The sequence below is a fragment of the Panthera tigris genome, chromosome C1 (genome assembly GCF_018350195.1).
Source record: "Panthera tigris isolate Pti1 chromosome C1, P.tigris_Pti1_mat1.1, whole genome shotgun sequence".
Lineage (NCBI taxonomy): Eukaryota > Metazoa > Chordata > Mammalia > Carnivora > Felidae > Panthera > Panthera tigris.
Window position 1 is genome coordinate 156,608,096 of NC_056667.1, and position 20,855 is coordinate 156,628,950.

The 20,855-nt window shown below is 38.7% G+C and overlaps 1 protein-coding gene across 3 annotated transcripts in view; it reads right to left on the reverse strand.

The window, feature by feature from the left end:
• Window positions 1–20,855, reverse strand: part of ABCB11 (ATP binding cassette subfamily B member 11) — an 80,753-nt gene that overhangs the window by 32,352 nt on the left and 27,546 nt on the right. The window contains exons 10-16 of one of the 3 annotated variants that reach the window (XM_042997309.1): window positions 14,827–14,940; window positions 11,645–11,755; window positions 9,497–9,622; window positions 7,552–7,755; window positions 5,551–5,721; window positions 4,850–5,051; window positions 3,763–3,832 (exon numbers count right to left, since the gene is read on the reverse strand). In XM_042997309.1, the coding sequence (XP_042853243.1) occupies window positions 3,763–3,832; window positions 4,850–5,051; window positions 5,551–5,721; window positions 7,552–7,755; window positions 9,497–9,622; window positions 11,645–11,755; window positions 14,827–14,940 (998 nt within the window). Of the gene's footprint in view, window positions 1–3,762; window positions 3,839–4,843; window positions 5,052–5,550; window positions 5,722–7,551; window positions 7,756–9,496; window positions 9,623–11,644; window positions 11,756–14,826; window positions 14,941–20,855 lie in introns of all 3 variants that reach the window. The other 2 variants (XM_007074605.3, XM_042997308.1) reach the window with 2 other exon arrangements.

The following is a 20,855-nucleotide window of genomic DNA, read 5'->3' on the forward strand; positions in this document are numbered from 1 at the left end:
AGAATTTTCCCTCAAGGAGTTTAAAATCTTACAGAAGAGCAAAATATGTACCCAACCCTGGCGTAGGAAGAATGTGTTAAGTTCTGTAAGGCAGGGTTGATGAAAAAGTATGGAAATTTAAAGGAACAAAACATATACGGCAGGTATTACCATGAAAGTCTTCATGGAAGAGGTGACTAAGGTGGGACTTGGGTATTTGTAGGCTAGAGGAAGAGCATTTCTGATGGAGAGAACAGTATAAACAGAAAAGCATGGAGACAGGAGAGAACAGCGTTCCTCATTACATATACTTAGTATAGAACAGATATAGGAAGAGATTGGTTCAGGTGGTTTTGTTTTTTCCTTGAGATTTTCTGAGGAGACTCCTATTCTCCTCTAGGTTAAAGGTGAAAAAATATGCAGCACCAGGAGGAGTGGCTGGCGATTATATCAATACCTTCAAAGAAAGAAGCTTACTGAAAAATGAAGCAAATAGAAGGGGAAAAAAGGTAGAGCTGAGACAGGAAGAGAGAAACTAGATGTATCTTGGACACATCACATATGTGAAGCCTGAAGCCAAAGCTTTCTTGGAACTACTTGTTATATAAACTGATTCTCTCCCTTTAAAAGTTAAAGCAGGCTGAGTTAGGTTTTCAGTCATTTGCAAATACAGTTTGAAGTGATGAAGGCGTTGGTGAAGACTTGAGAGGAGGGTGTTACATTGTCAAAGCACCTATCTGAAGTAAGAACTATAAAGAGAGAGATGCTAGAGCCAATGAGACCAGTATCAACTGTTTCAGCATAATCTAGACGGAACCATTTACAATGAAACCATCTTCATCATTTGTATCCAGGTGAAGTTAGGCAAAGACAGATATGAAGGTGGTGCTTGTCTATTATCCATGCTCATCTGGCCTTCTTGAGAAGGTACTAGCACATCACCTTTTTGTTCCCAGGTCCAATTAGTGGCACTTAGTCACCCAGGTGCAACAAGGTGCATGTATCTCAAGTCCTCCCTCTTCCTTGCTCTTGGACATCCACACTCTTGTCAAGTCTCATTATGACCAGGCATGAAACCACTCCTCACCCTGCTTCCCTGTTATCAAGCTGCCCTCTGGGACACCCCAGCTCCCTCCCACCCGGCCTGAGACTCTCCAGCAATAGAGTTACTTCTTTGGGTTATGTAACTAAGGTCAAGAAGTCTTCTCCAGAAGGCATGAGGACTAGGCATGTGTCAAGTGGAGAGAGTAGAGTGCATAGTAGGGCTGAGATGTAAGGTCATGGGCCTGCAGAGAAGTTCAGAGCATTGGAAGCCAATGTAGGAGTATGTGGAAAAGGAAATATGGTTGACTTCCTCCTAGTTCTGAGCATGGCAAAACATATATCCTTGTCCCTTCTGAGTTTTACTACCTTAATCTTATATTTCTTAAGTCTCTCTCTCTCCCTATTTCCCAGAATGTTCCACCTGCCTCGCATAGGCTGTCCCATTGAAACCATGGGCCTACTTGCCAACCCCCTCTGGTCCACCATAGACATCAGAGTTAGGATTCTATCCCGTGCCTTTAAAAAAAAAAAACAAAAAACAAAACAGCAACATCTGTCACTCCCTTTCTCAGAAGCTGGGTACCACTTCTCACCACAAGTAAAAACAGCTAATTCAGAGAATGAATATCCCCACGATTTTTCTGTCTCTTTCAACATTATTATTCAGGAGATCAGTTACTGTTATCCACTAAATTGTTCTTGAACCTAAAATATATTGCTAAAGAGAGATTGAGCCCTCAGAAAGACCAAGGCCAAGGAAATAAGATACAAATTAACATTTAATTTAGTCATCTTTTAGCAAAAAAAAAAAAATCTGTCAGCATACACAATGAGATATTTTTAACAGACCTTCTTACTCAAATTTATAAATCTTTCTCTGCAGGAGGTTAATAGTTATTTTTTGTGTGTAGATTATATTTCTACATTTCTCTTTCTAGTCACCAAAATGTAGAATTTGTGAGAATTAATAGCCAAATAAGAAATGTTTGTATTAAAAATGTTTATTTGATCCTAATAATAAACTATAAGTAAACTACTCAGAACAAGGAGAATTTTGCTCCTCAGAAAAGCTAAGAAAATATTTACTTTCTTACTGACATGACTGTGAAATACATCACTTCCTCTTTACAACTGTTAGCCTAGTTATCAAAAGAGATGCCTGTCGTTTTCTGTGTTTAAGAAGGTAGACAGTATCCTCAGGTTGTGATTCTAATGATCCTTATAATTTATTTTTCTTCGAATCAGAAAAGCATGGTTAAGTGGTGCCGTGGTGGCTCAGTTGGTTAAGTGTCCAACTTCGGCTCACGTCATGATCTCACTGTTGGTGGGTTCAAGCCCCGGGTCAGGCTCTGTGCTGACAGCTTAGATTCTGGATCCTGCTTTGGATTCTGTGTCTCCCTCTCTCTCTTCCCCTCCCCCGCTCACACTCTGTGTCCCTCTCTCTTCAAAAATAAATAAACATTTTAAAAAAAAAAGAAAAGCATGGTTAGACACAATGCCCAATATCTATAAAAACTACCTAATAATTTTGGCAATTGTTGTAACTTTGACTTTATAGAGCAATTTGAGGCTATTACTTTATTATTTTCCTAATTCACAACACTTGATAAAACCAACATTTCTTGAAATTTTTATGAATAAACTTTCTCAAAAGGAAAAATAAAAAACCCTAAGCATAAAATTAGTGAACTATGTTTTTGAGTATAATTGGTATACAATGTTATGTTAATTTCAGGTATACAACATAGTGATTCAACAGCTATATACGTTATTCTTTGAATATTGAAAAATAAATCTCTGTTTGAATTGCTTGGAATTGTTACATAAATGTTTTCTTCTAAGCCACTTTAACCAGTTTTCAATAAGCAATATGCTGTCTTGAAAGAGCAAGTCTTATAACTGTGCCTTTGCTCAGAGTATAGCCTTGAATTACATATCCTAGAAATGATAAAGTCAATGGTAGAGAAATCTACTCTCACCCATTGTTTACTAACAGCCTCCTAACTCAGCAAAAAAAATCTTAAATAATATTTTCACAAATAGAGACAGCTACTCTTGGGCAGAATTCTTAGTACATAGAATTTTAACATTAAATGAACTATTTTACTGATACACTTAAAACAGGATGAAAGACTAAAACTTACAGTCTTGTTAACGGCATATTCCAAAAATATGTTTGAAAATCAGTACCCCTATATTCATCCAAAGAAAAATAAATAGCTGGGGTTTAAGGAAATTCTCTTCAAATGCTAAAAAATACATTTCTTATTTCATCTAGTTAAGGAATGATTTGAATTCAGATGGGTCACTCTGGAAGCAGAAATATTTGTAATTCAATTGCAGCTCAGTAGGTAAAAGAATGGGCCTAAAGCCATGAACTTGACCTCCATGTAAAAACAGTGCTTCATATCATGGTTAGATCTAGGGGACAAGACCAAACACAAATTTTTAAAATCCCCTTTCTAAACTGAAAACATTTTAATTATAAAGCCTCTCTCTCGTGACACTAGCCACAATAAGATAAGAAGCCAATGTGGAACAAAAAAATCCCCATGAATTAGAAACAGAAATGTCAATATATAGCAACCAAGGATTCATTTTCACGTTCATATTACATGAAACCTGGGGCTACACTCAAGGATCTCCTGGTTGTACCTGAGATATTACCTGAGGGATCATAGGGGCAGAGGCTCCCAAGAATATTTTAAAACCTTAAAATCTGCCTCATGGCTAGCTTACCTTAAACTAGCCTGGTAGCTCTCTCTGCTAAAAGTCTGTCTGCCACCAAATGAGCCGTCTTCAGTTTCGTCTTCTCCTGTGCAACACAACATGAATGATTCCTTAGTGTATACAATAAGGAGAGCCATATCAAAATAAAACTACTTATTATATGCTAGCACTACATCTGATGCTAAAACATTCTATTAACTCTATTGTGACAAATAAAACTTAGCACTTATCCGTCACATTCGAACAAAAAAATTTCAAAATACTCAGCAGGGGGTGCCTGGCTGGCTTCATCAGAAGAGCATGTAACTCTTGATCTCTGAGTCGCAAGTTTGAGTCCCCCACACTGGGTGTAGAGATTACTTAAATAAATAAATAAATAAATAAATAAGCAAACAAACTTAAAACAAAATACTCAGCAGGATTGAATCTTTTGAACTGTGTGATACCCAGTGTGTCATCCCCAATGAATAGATATTTTGACAGCATGAATCGTAAAAACTTAAAGGAAGCCCACTGTAGGTGGTTTGTGTGGTAGACACACCAAGTTAAAAAGTATCTATTTTCAGAATAAATCACACGTGTTAAATGTACACAGTAGTTTTACTCAGTGGAGTTCACAAATCGAGATGTGGTATGGTAGAGAAAGTTTGGAGTGGTTGGTTAATGTAGGCTGGCGTAAGCACCAAGTCTGAAAATTCAGACTGAAAACAGAAAGGATGCACGAGGGCCCAAAGTATCTATCCACGCTAATGAAAATAAGCACCACAATGTTTAGTCATTAATTAATTTACCCAATCAGTAAGAATAAATGTCCTACTGTGTGCAGGACACTCTAGGAAGGCTCTCCTATCTGCAGAGTATCGGATAGTATTGAAATCGTTCTTCCACACAAGACCTGGATTTTAGCTCTCTCACTTGATCAAGTAACTGAATCTCCTGAACTTCTGTTCTTTCTCTTATCATCTGTAGCATGCCTCCAAGGGCTTTTGGGAGAACAAATAACACAGTGTATTTTAAATGTAGAGAAATCCATAAAACAGAGTTAACAAACGTAATGCTTTATACAATGTACAACTATATTGGAAAAGACACTCGCTTTTTATGCCCTCTCCGTTAGCAGCTTGATTGCCTTGACTTTGCAAAGTCACTAGAGTGAAGTAAACGCCTTTCCTTTCCATCAATTCTTCATGGGTGCCTCTTTCCACAGCTGTACCATGTTCAAAACCAATAATGACATCTGCAGCTCTGATTGTGGATAGGCGATGAGCAACTGAAACGATTGTATGTCCGTGCCGAATCTGCAAGAATGTACAGTGTACTGTTAAGCAAACAGTAAGACAGAGCTGACATTGACATTGGATGGTCTCCAAATCCACAAGTGAGTCAGAGTCTTGGTCCTTATTGGCTATGCAGACATTAGAAAAGGCCAGCACACTCTATCAAGGCCATGAACATCCACATGTTGGTCCAGCTGTTGCTATTAATGAACAGCTAAAAACAAAATGGAAATTTTTGAAATCACATATTCTAAGTTAGATTCAACAAGATTTAAAATTTTTCATTTGTAGCTTCTGGAAGCAAATCATACTGACTTCTATTCAACTGCGAGGAACATTGTAGTCAGTATTTTCTAAACTGTTAGACTGGACCCACTGACCCATGTAGTCCCCTCTCTCTCCCTCCCTCTCTCCTTTCCTCCCTTCCCTTCCCCCCACCCCCATCCTCTCTCAGCAAGCTGCCTTTCCTACAGCACATTTCCACATGGTCTCATACAATGAACTCAGACTTTCAACCAACCTTACTCAGTGCCTCTTGTACCATGGCTTCACTCTCATTGTCCAGCGCCGAAGTGGCCATGTCCAAGAGCAGGATCTTAGGGTTTCGGACAAGGGCTCTGGCAATGGCCACTCTTTGTTTCTGGCCACCGCTCATCTGGCCTCCTCCTTCTCCAACAAGAGTGTCAAATTGCTGGGAAGAAGGTGACACCAGGAAGGAAGAGGAACAATTTGATGGTTCCTGGCAGTGATCATTACAAGGTCCTTTCTAGCTTCCTTCTCAAGGATGAATTTTCACAGGCCCAACTTTCATTGAAAGAAATACCCTTTTGTGAAACAGGTTACTGTCTGATCGATACTTGTATGTAAGATGAAGAAATTGATTTATTCTTTCATTCCCGGGTTCCTGGGTTATATAAATGTTTCTCTCTAGTTCAACTTCAAATAAAATGTTTCCACCAAAGTAAAAGTTGATCAGGGTCCTGAAAACCCATTTTAAAGGGTTAGAGCACATATCAAGTTCTTCCTCCTTTTCTCTAGTTTGGCAACACAGAAAAACACAACACTAAAGCTGTCTTTATGTTGTAAAGGAAAGATCAAACTAGCTTTATGATCACTACCATCTATAGCAAACAGTTACTGAGTATCTTTCATGTCTAGAATTATATGACAATCTCACAATGGTGTCAGACTCTTGTCTTGTTCATTATTAGCCAACATGAGTTGAGCACTTACCATGTATAAAGCATGGAGCTGAGCTCTTTACACATTTCACCTCATTTGTCCCTACAGATGGCCCATGAGATAGATATCGCTGTGGTCAATCGATGGGTAGGGAAATGCTGGGGTGTAAGGGGCTAAAGTAACTTGCCCAAGTTTATAGAGCTTACAAATAGAGAATATGGGACTTGCATGGAGGCAGTCTGATTCCAAAGTTTTATACTCTTTGCCATTAGACTATATCATACTCACAGCTGCAATCCTATTCACACAGGTAATCTAAAAGGCTGATTAGGAAATTATCTAGAACACAGACCCTGGAGCCAGACCACGTGGGTGTGAACCTTGACTCTTCTGCCTTGAGCAAGTTATTTGACCTCTTAGTTCTCTCTTTACAGGTAGAAATAGTAAAGTAGCTACCAACAGGATGGTTTTAAGGGTCAAATGAGAGGTAAAGTGCTTAGAACAGTACCTGGTATGTAGTAAGCACTATATATATATATATATATATATATATATATATATATATATATATGTTAACTAGTAATAACTCTTCTTTGATTTAGCAGACTATTGGCCACAAAATGTATATAAGTATAATAATATGGAGTTGGGTTTTGTTGTCATTGTTTAAAATGAAGATAAATGAGGAATTTTTGAATATGTGAGATACAGTACTGAGGACATGGCATTAGCTCTCTAAACACAAGAAAATTACAGAACAATGACATTAGTAGGCATCAAAGGAGCATTGTGTAAGTCATTGCCACATGAAAAACTTACCCACTGCTTAAACAAATGCTTAACAGATAGGGTAAGAAGATTGTGTCAATGTCAAAGGGAGATTTTAAAAGAAAGTTCCTGTTTGGTAGATTTTTAATATATCAACAATAATATGTTTTCAGACAAAGGGGAAAATTCATGGTACATTTCCAGGAATGAAATCTAACATGGCATTAAGAATTTAATGATTTGGGGGTGCCTGGGTGGCTCAGTCGGTTGGGCGGCCGACTTCGGCTCAGGTCATGATCTCGTGGTCCGTGAGTTCGAGCCCCGCATCGGGCTCTGTGCTGACAGCTCAGATCCTGGAGCCTGTTTCAGATTCTGTGTCTCCCTCTCTCTGACCCTCCCCCGTTCATGCTCTGTCTCTGTCTCAAAAATAAATAAATGTTAAAAAAAATTAAAAAAAAAAGAATTTAATGATTTGGGATTCAAATGAAAAGAAATGTATAGTATTGTGTAACTTTTTCTTTTCTCTTTCACAACTTCTGGGTTCCCCCGTGGAATGAGAGACTAGGGGTACCTGTGGCAGGTCCATGATGAAGTTGTAGGCATTGGCTGCCTTGGCAGCTAGAACTATATCTTCCATCGTTGCATCTTCTCTGCCGTAGCGAATATTCTCTGCAATGGTGGTGGAGAACAGAACGGGCTCTTGCTCCACTATCCCAATCTGAGCTCTAAGCCACTGAATGTTAAGAGAGCGGATGTCATGGCCATCCAAAGTCACCTAGAAAACATGAGCACAATGTCACATCTCTTAGAATCCTTCGGGGTTCTGAACCAAAATGCTATGTTGTACTTGATGTACGGGGAGAAAAAGTAGAGACCTGCAAGATTATAACAAAAATAATTCCTCCTACAATGAGGTTGTTTATATAAGAGTGACAATTTATAGTTGAAATCAAGTATAGCTGTAGGACAGTTCATTGTAGAAACACAAATGATGTAAAGGTCATTTAATTGACCACAATTGGCCCAGGAATGGAAAAAATGTTAATTCTTCAATGGAATCAATCAGCTATTCACCATATGTTGTATATTTTTATTATCTTTTGACTTATGACCTATAAAAATGGACTTCAAAAGCTACAAAGAAAATAAGAAATGTTCCCTATCTTGTGTATATGCATTACAGTAACTTTCTGGCCGGATTCATGAAATCTTGCCATTTGTAACAAAGTAGATGTAACTGGAGGGTATTACATTAAATGAAACAAGTCAGAGAAAGACAGATTTCATATGTTTTCACTCCTATGTGGACGTGAGAAACTTAACAGAAGACCATGGAGGAAGGGAAGGAGAAAAAAATAGTTTCAAACAGAGACGGAAGCAACCCATAAAAGACTCTTAAATACAGAGAACAAACTGAGGTTGATGGGTCGGTAGGGTGTGTGTGTGGGGGGGGTGGGGGGTGATGAGCATTGAGTAGGGCACTTGATGTGAGGAGCACTGGGTGTTGTGTGTAAGTGATGAATCATGGGAATCTACTCCCAAAGTTAAGAGCACATTGTACATACTGTATGTTAGTCAACTTGACAATAAATTATATTTAAAAAAAAATAGCACTTTGCCATTTAAAAGTAATTGAAACTATAAGTGGGATAAACAATTACAAATTACAATTAGCAAAGAAGCAAAGACCTTACATCAAGAAACCATGATTTTTATAAATTCAGAGTGTAGTTATGCTGGTATGTAGCAAAGAATATCCAGAGGACGGAATGTCTGCACCAAAGAGAATTTTCATTACGTCTGTCATGTCAGTGTGGCAGTGCATCCATTATAGAGAATGCCTTGTATTGAAGCCACTTAACATACAGTCAAATGAGTCTGCTGCAAGGTATCAAGGAAATGTTGACAAGAATGATTTTGAGAGTGTAGAAAGAACAGAGCCTCTGGCATCTAATAGACCTGGGTTCAAACTGGGGGCAAGTCTCAATCTCTCTGACTCTGCTTCCTTATTTATAAAATGAGCATACATACCTTGGAGGTCATTTTGAAAATAAATAATTATTTTTATAGACAAATAAACATGAGGAAAAAGAAACCAAGTAGTTTGTGAGATTATATATATATTTTTAAACTCAGCTTCTCGAAGCAGTAATCAATCTGTTCATTCTAGCCATGCAACCTTTCCTATACCTAGTGTTTGGAAAACTTTAAAAGACAATATGATTTTGTTGCAATCCAAAGAAATAAATGGAAATGTTAGTTCACTGAAGAGGCAGAAATACCATTTTGAATGTATCTGCGTATTTAGTTACATCCCTTAGTGCACAAGCGGGTTGTTCATTGAGTACAGCCACTGTGCAGGGAATTAGTCCAGTCAGTCTGGTCAAAAATCATTAAGTCAACTCTGCATGTGTCAAGATGGTCTCCATGTGTGCTAGGTCTTTATGTTTGACCAGTGTATCTCCATTTGCACTTCCCATCCCCACGTATTGAGGAGGCTTCTGGAAGACACACACCATGCCTTCACTGGGGTCATAGAAACGCTGAATGAGCTGTATTGCTGTGCTTTTCCCAGCTCCACTGGATCCTACCACAGCTGTCATTTCCCCTGATTTAATGACCATGTTGAGGTTATTCAAAATCTGTAGAGAAAAGAGAAGAACAACATTCAGATTGTCAGCAATTAGACTCATAAGTTAGGATGCTTTGTGAGAATACTGTGTATGTGCTTACTCATGCCCTGAAAGCAGTATCTATCAATACCGACCAATAACCAGAAAATTAATAAACAGTGCCTAGGATGAAGTTTTAGCATTTAGCACATTACTCATTAATAAACTCATAGTGGCGGCGAAGAAATAAAATGATGTGTGGTAACACTGTTGCAGTAAACAAACCAGGACAACTTTTAGAAGTATGTTCCAAAGTCCAATTTAAAAGACTCCTGATACTAGGACGCCTCAAGGAGACCGTCTCAATTAGTTACGGAAAAAAAGCCATTAAGTTAGAAATATAATACTAATTTACTGAGCATGGATTAACAATAAACTAATTTGCAAATGTTAAGCTGTTATGCACTTTTATTGTGTGTGAACGTATGATCTGAATAACTTTCCCTAAGAGATGTTTGTGGCATGTTTGTTAAGTTTAAAGCACCGTTAAAGGTAGAGACTGAATGCTGGTAGGTCCAGAAAGGGAAGAACAAGAAGCTAATTCATAAGCATCTGTTGGGTATTTTCACCAGTTCAGTGGTGATTTTTGTACTTATTATGGAAAGGCAGTTTGGGGTCCTCTGTGTGACAAAATCTCACATCCCTTTCATCCCACTAGAGAGTCAGGCTTGCAAATCACTTTCACTTACTGGACTGTATTGGACTGTCATTCCCACCAGGGTGGCAGGCATCAAGTGTGCTTTTTCTCATTATAGCCCAGTACAGCGTGGCACCCAGCAGGGCTAAATACATACTTGTGGTATAAAGACTATTTGCAGGTCTAAGTAAGATTTTGTTAAAACAAACTATTAGTGTTGGGAATAGAGGATAAAAGAGAAATGAAATTATTGTGTTTTAATTCTACTGGTATTTATGAAACAGCTCTTATTAGCTGGTTCTGAACAGATACTACAAAGCAAGTTTTTAGACATCCATTAAAAAATCTTTACTGAGTGAGTACTACCTTGTGGTTGATCTTTCACACATATGTTGACATATATTGACATTTTGACATATGTTGTGACATTTAATGTTTCCATACATATGTGATATGTAACAGTAATCTAAATACACTTCAGCGATGTAATCAGAACATAGGGGTACCTATGTTCTGTGTATATATATACACACATACACATATGTATGTATGTGTGTATATATACGTGTGTGTGTGTGTGTGTGTGTGTGTGTGTGTACGTGTTTGCCTACATTTTAGGTACATAGTGTCAGAATTAAGTAGCATGGGATTTACTTCCCATAACAGAAATATTAAGAAAGTGTGGCTAGAGGTATTCTGTAAAAATTAGAAATAAGTCTCATTTCAAAGCCAACTCATTCATGGAGAGTAGATCCTCATTTACCTGTAGAATAAGTTGCCTTTAAAGATACTTGCTCAGTAGGTGTAGGAAAACTGTAAATTTCTTCATCATGTGCCCTGGGCAATCACCCAGCACAAGATACATGAGCCTAAGGTCACAAGCTTACCTTTCCTCCAAAGACTGATCTAGTGACCCTTGTGAACTTAGAGATAGGAAGGAAGAAACCACAAGGCAGCAGCTTTTCTTTGCCACTCCTTCCCTTACCCACTCCATGTTCCACCCTCTGCATCTGTACTTTTTGGCTGTTCTGATAGACTTGCAGTTTATTTAGCTTATGCTTTTCATGACAGGAATCATACTTCAACAGAGAATCATCCTTAACCTGACCTAACCTGAATGTGCTGCCAGAGCGTGTCCTCACCAGAGGGATTTGCACATTATCGTTACTACAAAGGAATGTGGTTTGTTGTCTGAGAAATGACATGATGCCAAGCGACACTTCTAGAGAAACATGCTTCTGTTCCTTCTTCCTGGACACTGTCATGCTTCAGAAAAACATGTAATTTGTGGCTCTGGATATGAATCATCAAAGAAGGAAAATGTCATTGTTCCTGGGGAAAAGATGAACACTTACCTTCACCTCTGGTCTGGAAGGATAATGGAAGGTCACATTATGGAATTCAATTTCACCCTTAATTCGATCCAACTTGTAACCATCCTCTGACATGCAGTCAATGATGGGTTTCTGGAGTGGAATATAAAAGGAATATGCAACAACACGCATTATATGCATTTATGATCCGTCTTGGTTTGATTTACGCATAAAACAGAACAACAACCAGGTAAAACTTGTAACAAAATTTGTTTCCACATTAAGCATTTATTAATAACAGTAATAATATGAACATTTACTAAGATATTAATATGAGATATTATATTACTATACATTAATAGTATTAATATATTATATTACATATATTAATACATGACCAAATATATACAAAGAATTAATATATAATTAATTATAATCTATATAAAATATGTCAATAATATACAATTGATATATAACTTCACATTAATTAAATTTAATTAATTAAATTATTATTACTATTTGTTGACATATTACTATGACATATTATATTATTATATAATAACATAATATAATATATAGTATTAATCTATAGCTAATATATTATTATATTAGTATATAGTATATTAATATTATATATTATTATATTTTGAGATACCATGGAAGACAATTTACAAGGTATTTTAATATGTGCTTTTCTCACTTATGTAATTGTCACTATAACCTAATTAGACATATGATATGCTCAATTGTTTGCCTGAGGAGGTAAAGGACTCTCAGAGAGGTTAAGTATCTTTCCTAAGGCCACACAAAGTCATCCAAGCCAGGGTCCAATAGTTCTCTACATTTGTGTATCTGTGGTAGATGATGATTAAAACTACCTGAATGTCCTCAGGAACCTGGGTGGCTCAGTTGGTTAAGCCTCCAACTTCATCTCAGGTCACTATCTCACATAGACAGCACAGAACCTGCTTCAGAGCCTCTGTCTCCCTCTCTCTCTGCACCTCCCCAGCTTTCTCTGTCTCTCTCAAAAATAACTAAACATTTAAAAAAAACCTAACTGAATGTCCTCAAGTGGTATCCTCAAATACTACCAACTTTCAGTTGCTATGCTGAATTTCACCTCATTGTTGTTAGTAATGAGCCTAATCTAGAATTTAACCCTTCCAGTTAATCAGACAGGAGTGAGGGCCATGTCTTGCTACCAGAACACTCCACGTCAGCTTCTTCCTGCTTCTACACTTGTGAGAGAAACTCATCATCATATCTCATTTTGGGGCAATAGTGTAATCTATTTTCTTCTTTGTGGGTCTCTAGTAAAGATAATAAAGTAACTTTTAAATAATTTTTTGTAATAGTTTCAAAGTCCTTTTAGACTCATTATCTTATGTGAGCATATAACAACCCTAAGAATGAGGTAGAATTTGGATAGCTCAACATGTCTATGTAGTTTCCAAAAATCTATACTCCAATATATGAAACCCCCAAATACGAAACAGATAAAGTGATCAACAGTTTCCTCAGGTAGGTTATATGCTTCATAAATACTTAAGATTTAGGGGACCAAAGAAGAACCTCTAGATTTCCAGGGCTTCCAGAGGGGAAGAACATGTTGCCCTCTTCTCCCTTCTATTCTTGGATTTTGACTTTCTAGCTGGACCTCCAAGGTGCTTTAGTAGATTAACCAGGAAAATCCTAGCCAGACTACCAGACAGTCTAAGGTCTGTCACCTTTAGAAGATAATCCAAACTTACAAACTTGGCCTTAAAGTCTTGCATGATCTGGCCCCTTCCTCTCTCTCCAGCCTCTGTCCCTTGCTCACTCAACTCACACACACTGACCTTGTTTTAGGTCCTTGTATTCACCAAGCCCTTTTTCCATCCAGAGGGCTCTCTTCCAGGAATAGCCTCCCTGCTCTCATTTCCCAAGCACCGTTTCCCCCTGAACCTCCCTTCACATGGCTGACTGTCCTTGAGTTCTCAGGGCAAATATTATCTCCTCAGAGATGAGGTTACCATCACTTAAAGTCTCCTCTCCACTCCAACCGCTACCATGCTGACCTATTTTATTTCCTTTATTGCACTAATATTATCTTATCTTTGAATGTGCTTACTTCTTTTTTTAATTTTTATTTTTTACTGAAGTTAGGTTGGTTTTAGGTGTACATATAGTGACTTGACGATTATATACATTACCAAATGCTCACCAAGATAGTGTAGTTACTTTCTGTCATCACACAAAGTTATTCCAACATTATTGGCTGTACTTTTCATCCCTGTGACTTGCTTATTTTATAACTAGAAGTTTATCCCTTTCACCTATTTTGCCCATCCTGCTAGCCCCTTCCTCTCACAGCCACCAGTTTGTTCTCTGTATTTATGAGTCATTTCTGTTTTTTGTTTGTTTGTTTGTTCATTTGCTTTGTTTTTTTTTTGCATTCTACATATAAGTGACATTGTATAGTATTTGTCTTTTTCTGTTCACTAAATGTAATACCCTCTATTTTTTTCTAATGTTTTTATTTCTTTTTGAGAGACAGAGAGACAGAGAGACAGAGCATGAGAGGGGGAGGGGCAGAGAGAGAGGGAGACACAGAATCCAAAGCAGGCTCCAGGCTCTGAGCTGTCAGCACAGAGCGATGCAGGGCCCGAGCTCATTAACTGTGAGTTCATGACCTGAGCCTAAGTCAGACGCTCCACCAACTGAGCCACCCAGGTGCCCCAACATAGTACCTTCTAGATCTGTAAATGTGCTTCCTTCTTTACTACCTGTTTCCTAGTATGATAGGAGTGCAAGGACCTTATTTGTTCTATTTCACTCTTGCAGTCCCAACTCAGTGTGGAGCCTGGCTCATGATAGCACTTATTAAGTATTGCTGAATTAGGGGCATTGTGATAGTCCTCATATTTTTTTTAATTTATTTTTTTAATATTTGTTTATTTTTGAGGCAGAGACAGAGCGTGAGCAGGGGAGGGGCAGAGATAGAGAGGGAGACACAGAATCTGAAACAGGCTTCAGGCTTTGAGCTGTCAGCACAGAGCCCAATGCGGGGCCCAAACTCACGAGCCGTGAGATTATGACCTGAGCCGAAGTCAGACGCTTAACTGACTGAGCCACCCAGACGCCCCATCCTCCTATTTTTTTTAACATTGAGGGTAAATTCCTCAGAAATTCATTTCTCTCCCCACCCCAACCTGCTCATGGCCTTTACTTTGGCTCTTACATACCCGGTCTATTGTCTGAAAAATGCTGGTGGCTGCTGCACGCCCAGTTGCAAAGGCTTCCAAACAAGAAGATGCATTGCCAAGATTTAAAGCTCCTACTATGATACCGAGGAAAATCTGAAATAAAAAGAGATAAACATAGTTTTTGTATGTTTTTGTCAATTTGTAAATAGCGCTATCATTCGGGCTATTTGTGTGAACTCAGAGATTTCTCAGAAATGTTCTTCCTTGGGAGTTTGAAAGATAACTATTTCTTTGGAGACACCTGGAATAATTTCTGTTCTACAAAGTATCTCCAATTTTTCTATTGTTATGATTTAAAAGATTACATTATTTATAACTGAACATCTATGTGTAGAACACTATTCTACAAAGAAGAATATATTTTGCAATGAGGAAGAGATCTAAGCAAGGCAGCGTATAGACACAAAATGAGTTAGAATAGTGACATGACAATTCAGTTTGTCACATGAACAGCCTGATATGGTCTCTGGATAAGAGACCCCTGATAAGGGTCACTGAAGCAATAAAGACAGTATGATTAGCTTGATTGTCATAGAGATTGGTACGTACATTATAGATTTGCTACTAATGCTATATTATTGCTACTAGTAGACTATTTATTTAGGATAACTATTAGTACTAGTAGGAGGAGGAGGAGGAGGAGGAGGAGTTTTCCTAATGTATATTTCTAAGTGATTTACCTGCTTTACTTCATTTAATTTTTACAACAGAAGAGAAAACCAAGGTGTATGGAGGTTGCCTAACTTACTCTACATGAAAACACGTATGAAGTGGGAGAGCAGTATTTGAACCCAAGCTCTTGCCTGACAACCTGTCTAGCAAACAGGCCCACCTGCTGCTGGTGGCATGTGGTTGGTATGGCCAGGTTCTTTGCGATGCTGAGGAAGCTGTCCTTAAACTCACCAACCCAGTCATTTCATTAAGTTAGGGGAAGGCGAATTTATCATGACCAGATGTTCCTACCAAATAGCACTGTTTTTATCAGTGCTGTTTATAAAGGAAGAGGCAATGAGGTAATTTGTCATGTGCCTCTAGGAGGAGCACAAGACTCCTTTTGACCAAATGGGACCAGTCATGTAACTTTCATGGAGGATATTTCATTGGCCACCATCCGTTGGGGACAGGAGTTATTTCCTGAACTGAAAACTGGCTGCTGCCTGAATGTTTGAATGTAGTCTTCTTCAGGCAGTCAAATGATCCTAGTCTGTGATGGTTTCCCTGTCTTCCTTTGGTCTTGTGTCTGGACCAGGAGACTCCTCAGAGCCTCCCAGCCGCCTCCCTTCCTCTCAAGTAACCTCCATTCCGCATATGATGATGTGCACCAGTCCCCCCTTGCCTTCTTCCTGAATTCCCCACTCCATGAATGAGACAGACATTCTCTCCTCGTCTTTCTTGTTCCTCTTCCTTAATTACAGAAGGCAGCTCCTCCCAGGGGCAGATTACTTCATATTTCAAGCCGCAATTTCTTTATCGGTAACACAGGGATATTAACAGTATATACCTCATGGGACTATTATGAACATGAAATGAAATAATTAGTTTAAGGTGATAAATCCAGTGTTAGCCACATAAATCATAGTGATGATGTTAAAAGAAGCAAGACTGCACACTTAAGAAATGATAAAGTGAATAGAGGGAGAAGTACTTCTGTAAATTGGGTTAAGACCACCTTTATCAGAGGCCTTCCCACCTAAACAAAAGATGCTTTCCAAATGTCCTCGATCAGGGCTCAGCAAACAGTTTCTATAAAGGACACCTAGTAGATATTTTAGCCTTTTCAGGCTATATGAGCTCCGAAGCAATTACACAACTCTGCTATGTAGTACAAAAGCAGCCATAGACAATAGAGAACAAATAATTCTGTGTTCCAATAAAACTTTATTTACAAAAACAGGCATCAGGCTGGATTAGACTGGCGGGCCATAGTTTGCTGACCCCTGTCTAGATCCTAGATTGAATCACTAGGGGCCTAACCTGAGGTCTGCAGTCAAACCTTGCTCAGCCTGGTTTTGCAGATGTCTCTCTCAGAGTTCATAGGGAAAGAGTGAGTGAGACAGAACAGAGACATGTACTGATATTATCACAACAGCCAGCACCCATTCCAACAGATGATCATTTCCCACCCCAAACACTGCACTCTAACCAGGGGATGGATGGCAGTGTCAGAAGAGGCAAAAGAGACCACTGGGGAATAATCTGTGGGTGTGCTGTGCTGGGGAAAAGCGGATCTGTGGCTCCTTGGAAGATAGATCCAGAAGAAGAAAACACTGGCTAATGAGTCAGGCCCTAGAGACATAGTCACCTGAGTTTATATCCCACTCCATGCCCCTCAGCACATATTTGTCAACCTCATGGCTCCATTTCATCTTTAATGACATCAATACAGAATGAAGCTTTGATATTACATATTGTATTTATATGAAATATGTCATTTAGTGCTTGACACCTTATACACTCTGAATACCGTTACCCTCTACTGCTGCTGTTATTTTTTACTATTGAGTCCTGAAACCTGGGAAGCGTGAAAAAGCAGCCTTCTGCACTCTGCAATTCGTTTTCATCTCCTCTCTCAATAGATCACAGAGTTTGTTTTTTGTCTGGGTACAAGTGGTACTAATCACAGTCATTTATGTGAGCCACTTACCATGTATGCCCAATTACCATGCAGCCAATAATGACTCTGTGCATGAAAAACATATTAGATTAACCGGATTGTTAATTAATTTAGTGGAGTACTAACACTCACCTCAGCTCACGTATACTGAGGCTTCAGAGTTTGCTACTCAGAAGTATGGTGAAAAATGTGCCTGCGCACATGAGTGAAAGAAAGAGAAAGATGGAGGGAGGGAGGAAGGGAGAGAGAGAGAGAAAGAACAATCAGTGATTATGCTGTTCATGGATTTCTCCATTTTCCCAAAAGGAAATTTCTAAAGGTGTAAGCAGAGGCTTGCAAGAAGACATTCGGAGTATGAGGTAAGGTTAATCATTGACGATTAAAATGTTGGAAACACATAGCATTCCACATCTGCATATAGTAAGTACTCAGTTAAATTATTTATAGAAAGTATAGAGTGAACACTTGAAGCTGAGGAGTGTCAAATGAGTTAAACAAGGAGGCCATTAGGCTGAGGCAGATTTAATACCTTAGCAACCTGCATAAGCAAACCAAAACTTCAGCTCAAATGCCTTAAGGTCCAGAAATCAAAAACCTGAGGACAACCAATCACAAATAGTCAATTAAGCTTCCCCGGGCAAGGCAACTGCTTAAGGTATCACCAATCAAATAATTTTTTTTTTTTTTTTTTTTTTTTTGCTTTGCTTCTGTCTTTTCACTATAAAAGTCCCCTGCTCCTATGGGTGGAGAACGGTTTCTCATCACTTCTGGTTTGGTGCTGCTTGATTAGAATTATTTCTGCTTAAATAATCTCCTAAAATTTTGAATATACCTCAGTCTATTTTTTAGCAGAACCATAAAATTGGATTCCTGCTACAGAAGTAACCAAGGGGATTTTAAATTCAGTGTTTCCAATTGGAATTGTGTAGTATTTAATTTTCAATTTACCAATTCATTTTTCCCTCTGAAATGTTATTTGGGCACACCTCTGTCCTCTCTGTGCAGGCATGGTATGAAAAGAAAGAGGTCTTTTCTCAATGCATGTTTTTCTGCAGAATGAGCAGATATAAGCAGCTGGGACTCATAAATGTTGAAAGTTCTTAAGAGTCATTAGATCAATAAAGACCAGGGACTTTATAGTCGGGTTTCATACCCGCAATACTTTCACTGGTTATCCTTTTTTTTTTTTTTCCCAATATATGAAATTTATTGTCAAATTGGTTTCCATACAACACCCAGTGCTCATCCCAAAAGTGCCCTCCTCAATACCCATCACCCACCCTCCCATCCCTCCCACCCCCCGTCAACCCTCAGTTTGTTCTCAGTTTTTAAGAGTCTCTTATGCTTTGGCTCTCTCCCACTCTAACCTCCTTTTTTTTTTTTTCCTTCCCCTCCCCCATGGGTTTCTGTTAAGTTTCTCAGGATCCACATAAGAGTAAAACCATATGGTATCTGTCTTTCTCTGTATGGCTTATTTCACTTAGCATCACACTCTCCAGTTCCATCCACGTTGCTACAAAGGGCCATATTTCATTCTTTCTCATTGCCACGTAGTACTCCATTGTGTATATAAACCATAATTTCCTTATCCATTCATCAATTGATGGACATTTAAGCTCTTTCCACAATTTGGCTATTGTTGAGAGTGCTGCTATAAACATTGGGGTACAAGTGCCCCTATGCATCAGTACTCCTGTATCCCTTGGGGCTATTCCTAGCAGTGCTGTTGCTGGGTCATAGGGTAGATCCATTTTTAATTTCTTGAGGAAACTCCACACTGTTTTCCAGAGGGTTTCACTGGTTTTTCAAATATGCAAAGCTGGGGGCACTTAGATGGCTCAGTTTGTTGAGCATCAGACTTCAGCTCAGGTCATGATCTCACAGTTCGTGGGTTCGAGCCCTGCATCAGGCTCACTGCTGTCAATGCAGAGCCCACTTTGGATCCTCTGTCTCCCTCTCCTTCTGCCCCTCCCTCACTCATGCTTTCTTTCAAAAATAGATGAATAGACATTAAAAAAAAGTTTCCAAATGTGTAAAGCTGTATTAAAGTTGTTAAGAAAGGGGCTAAATTAGGGGCGCCTGGGTGGCTCAGTGGGTTAAGCAGCCGACTTCGGCTCAGGTCATGATCTCGCGGTCCGTGAGTTCGAGCCCCGTGTTGGGCTCTGTGCTGACAGCTCAGAGCCTGGAGCCTGTTTCAGATTCTGTGTCTCCCTCTCTCTGACCCTCCCCCATTCATGCTCTGTCTCTCCCTGTCTCAAAAATAAATAAAACATTAAAAAAATTTAAAAAAAAAGAAAGAAAGTGGCTAAATTATAATGATAGCAATATTTTCCATCTATACTGCTCTTTTAAGGTTTACAAAACACTAACATGTATAATCATATTTAATTTTTTAAACAAAATTCAAGTGATGCCAGTTGTTCATCTTGCAAAGAACTGAATTTTGAAAAGTTATTCTTAGTGTATTATCATGCTCTTATGAAATAAAGTCAGTAGCTTAGATTGATTATGCTTTGGCCTCTGATAATCATTTCAATTTGTAAATAAAATTCTGTTCTACTTTCCCTAGAAATGTATTTCTACTAAAGCAGTAGACCTCAAATTACAGGCTATCAGCTAGCAAATGTCTATGTAAGATTTTGGCATTTTTCATTATTTTTTTAAAATGTTTATTTATTTTTGAGAGAGAGACAGAGCGTGAGCAGGGGAGGGGCAGAGAGAGGGAGACAGAATCCAAAGCAGGCTCTAGGCTCTGAGCTGTCAGCACAGAGCCCTACGTGGGGCTCAAATCCACGAACCACAAGATCATGACCTGAGCCAAAGTCGGAGGCTTAACTCACTGAGTCACCCAGGCACCCCTACATTTTTTATTATTTAATTGGCGTCTGTCTTACCTATAATCTAGGGCCAAAATATTTTATTTAAGAATCTTAGGTGAAACTGCTTCCTATGTCCATGCTTTTAAAATTAATATACTTAATTAAACAATTAATAGGCCAAATGAAACGTGCATTTCATGTTTTATCTCCCTGACCTCATGGGGCTTAGTGTGTGAGGGCAGGAAGGGGTGGTAACAAATTGTAAATAAACCCAAATGTTCGCTTTCATTCAAGCCCTCTGAAGGAAAAGTTCGGCAAGCCATACAAGAAAATAAAAGATTGATGAGTGTGGAAATGCCTTCTGTCTGAGAATCAGAACAATGGCAAGAGTCCAGCGGTAATGAGAGGTGCTGTAAGCTAAGGAAGAAAGCCCTTGGGTTAATGAGCTTTATCTCACCCTATCCTGGTATTCACCACGCATGTCGCTTGTCTTTTGTAGCACCCATTTTCTTCTGCCATTAGGCACTGATGTGATTGTTTAAGTATTGCTTTTCTTCCCCACGAAATGATAAGTT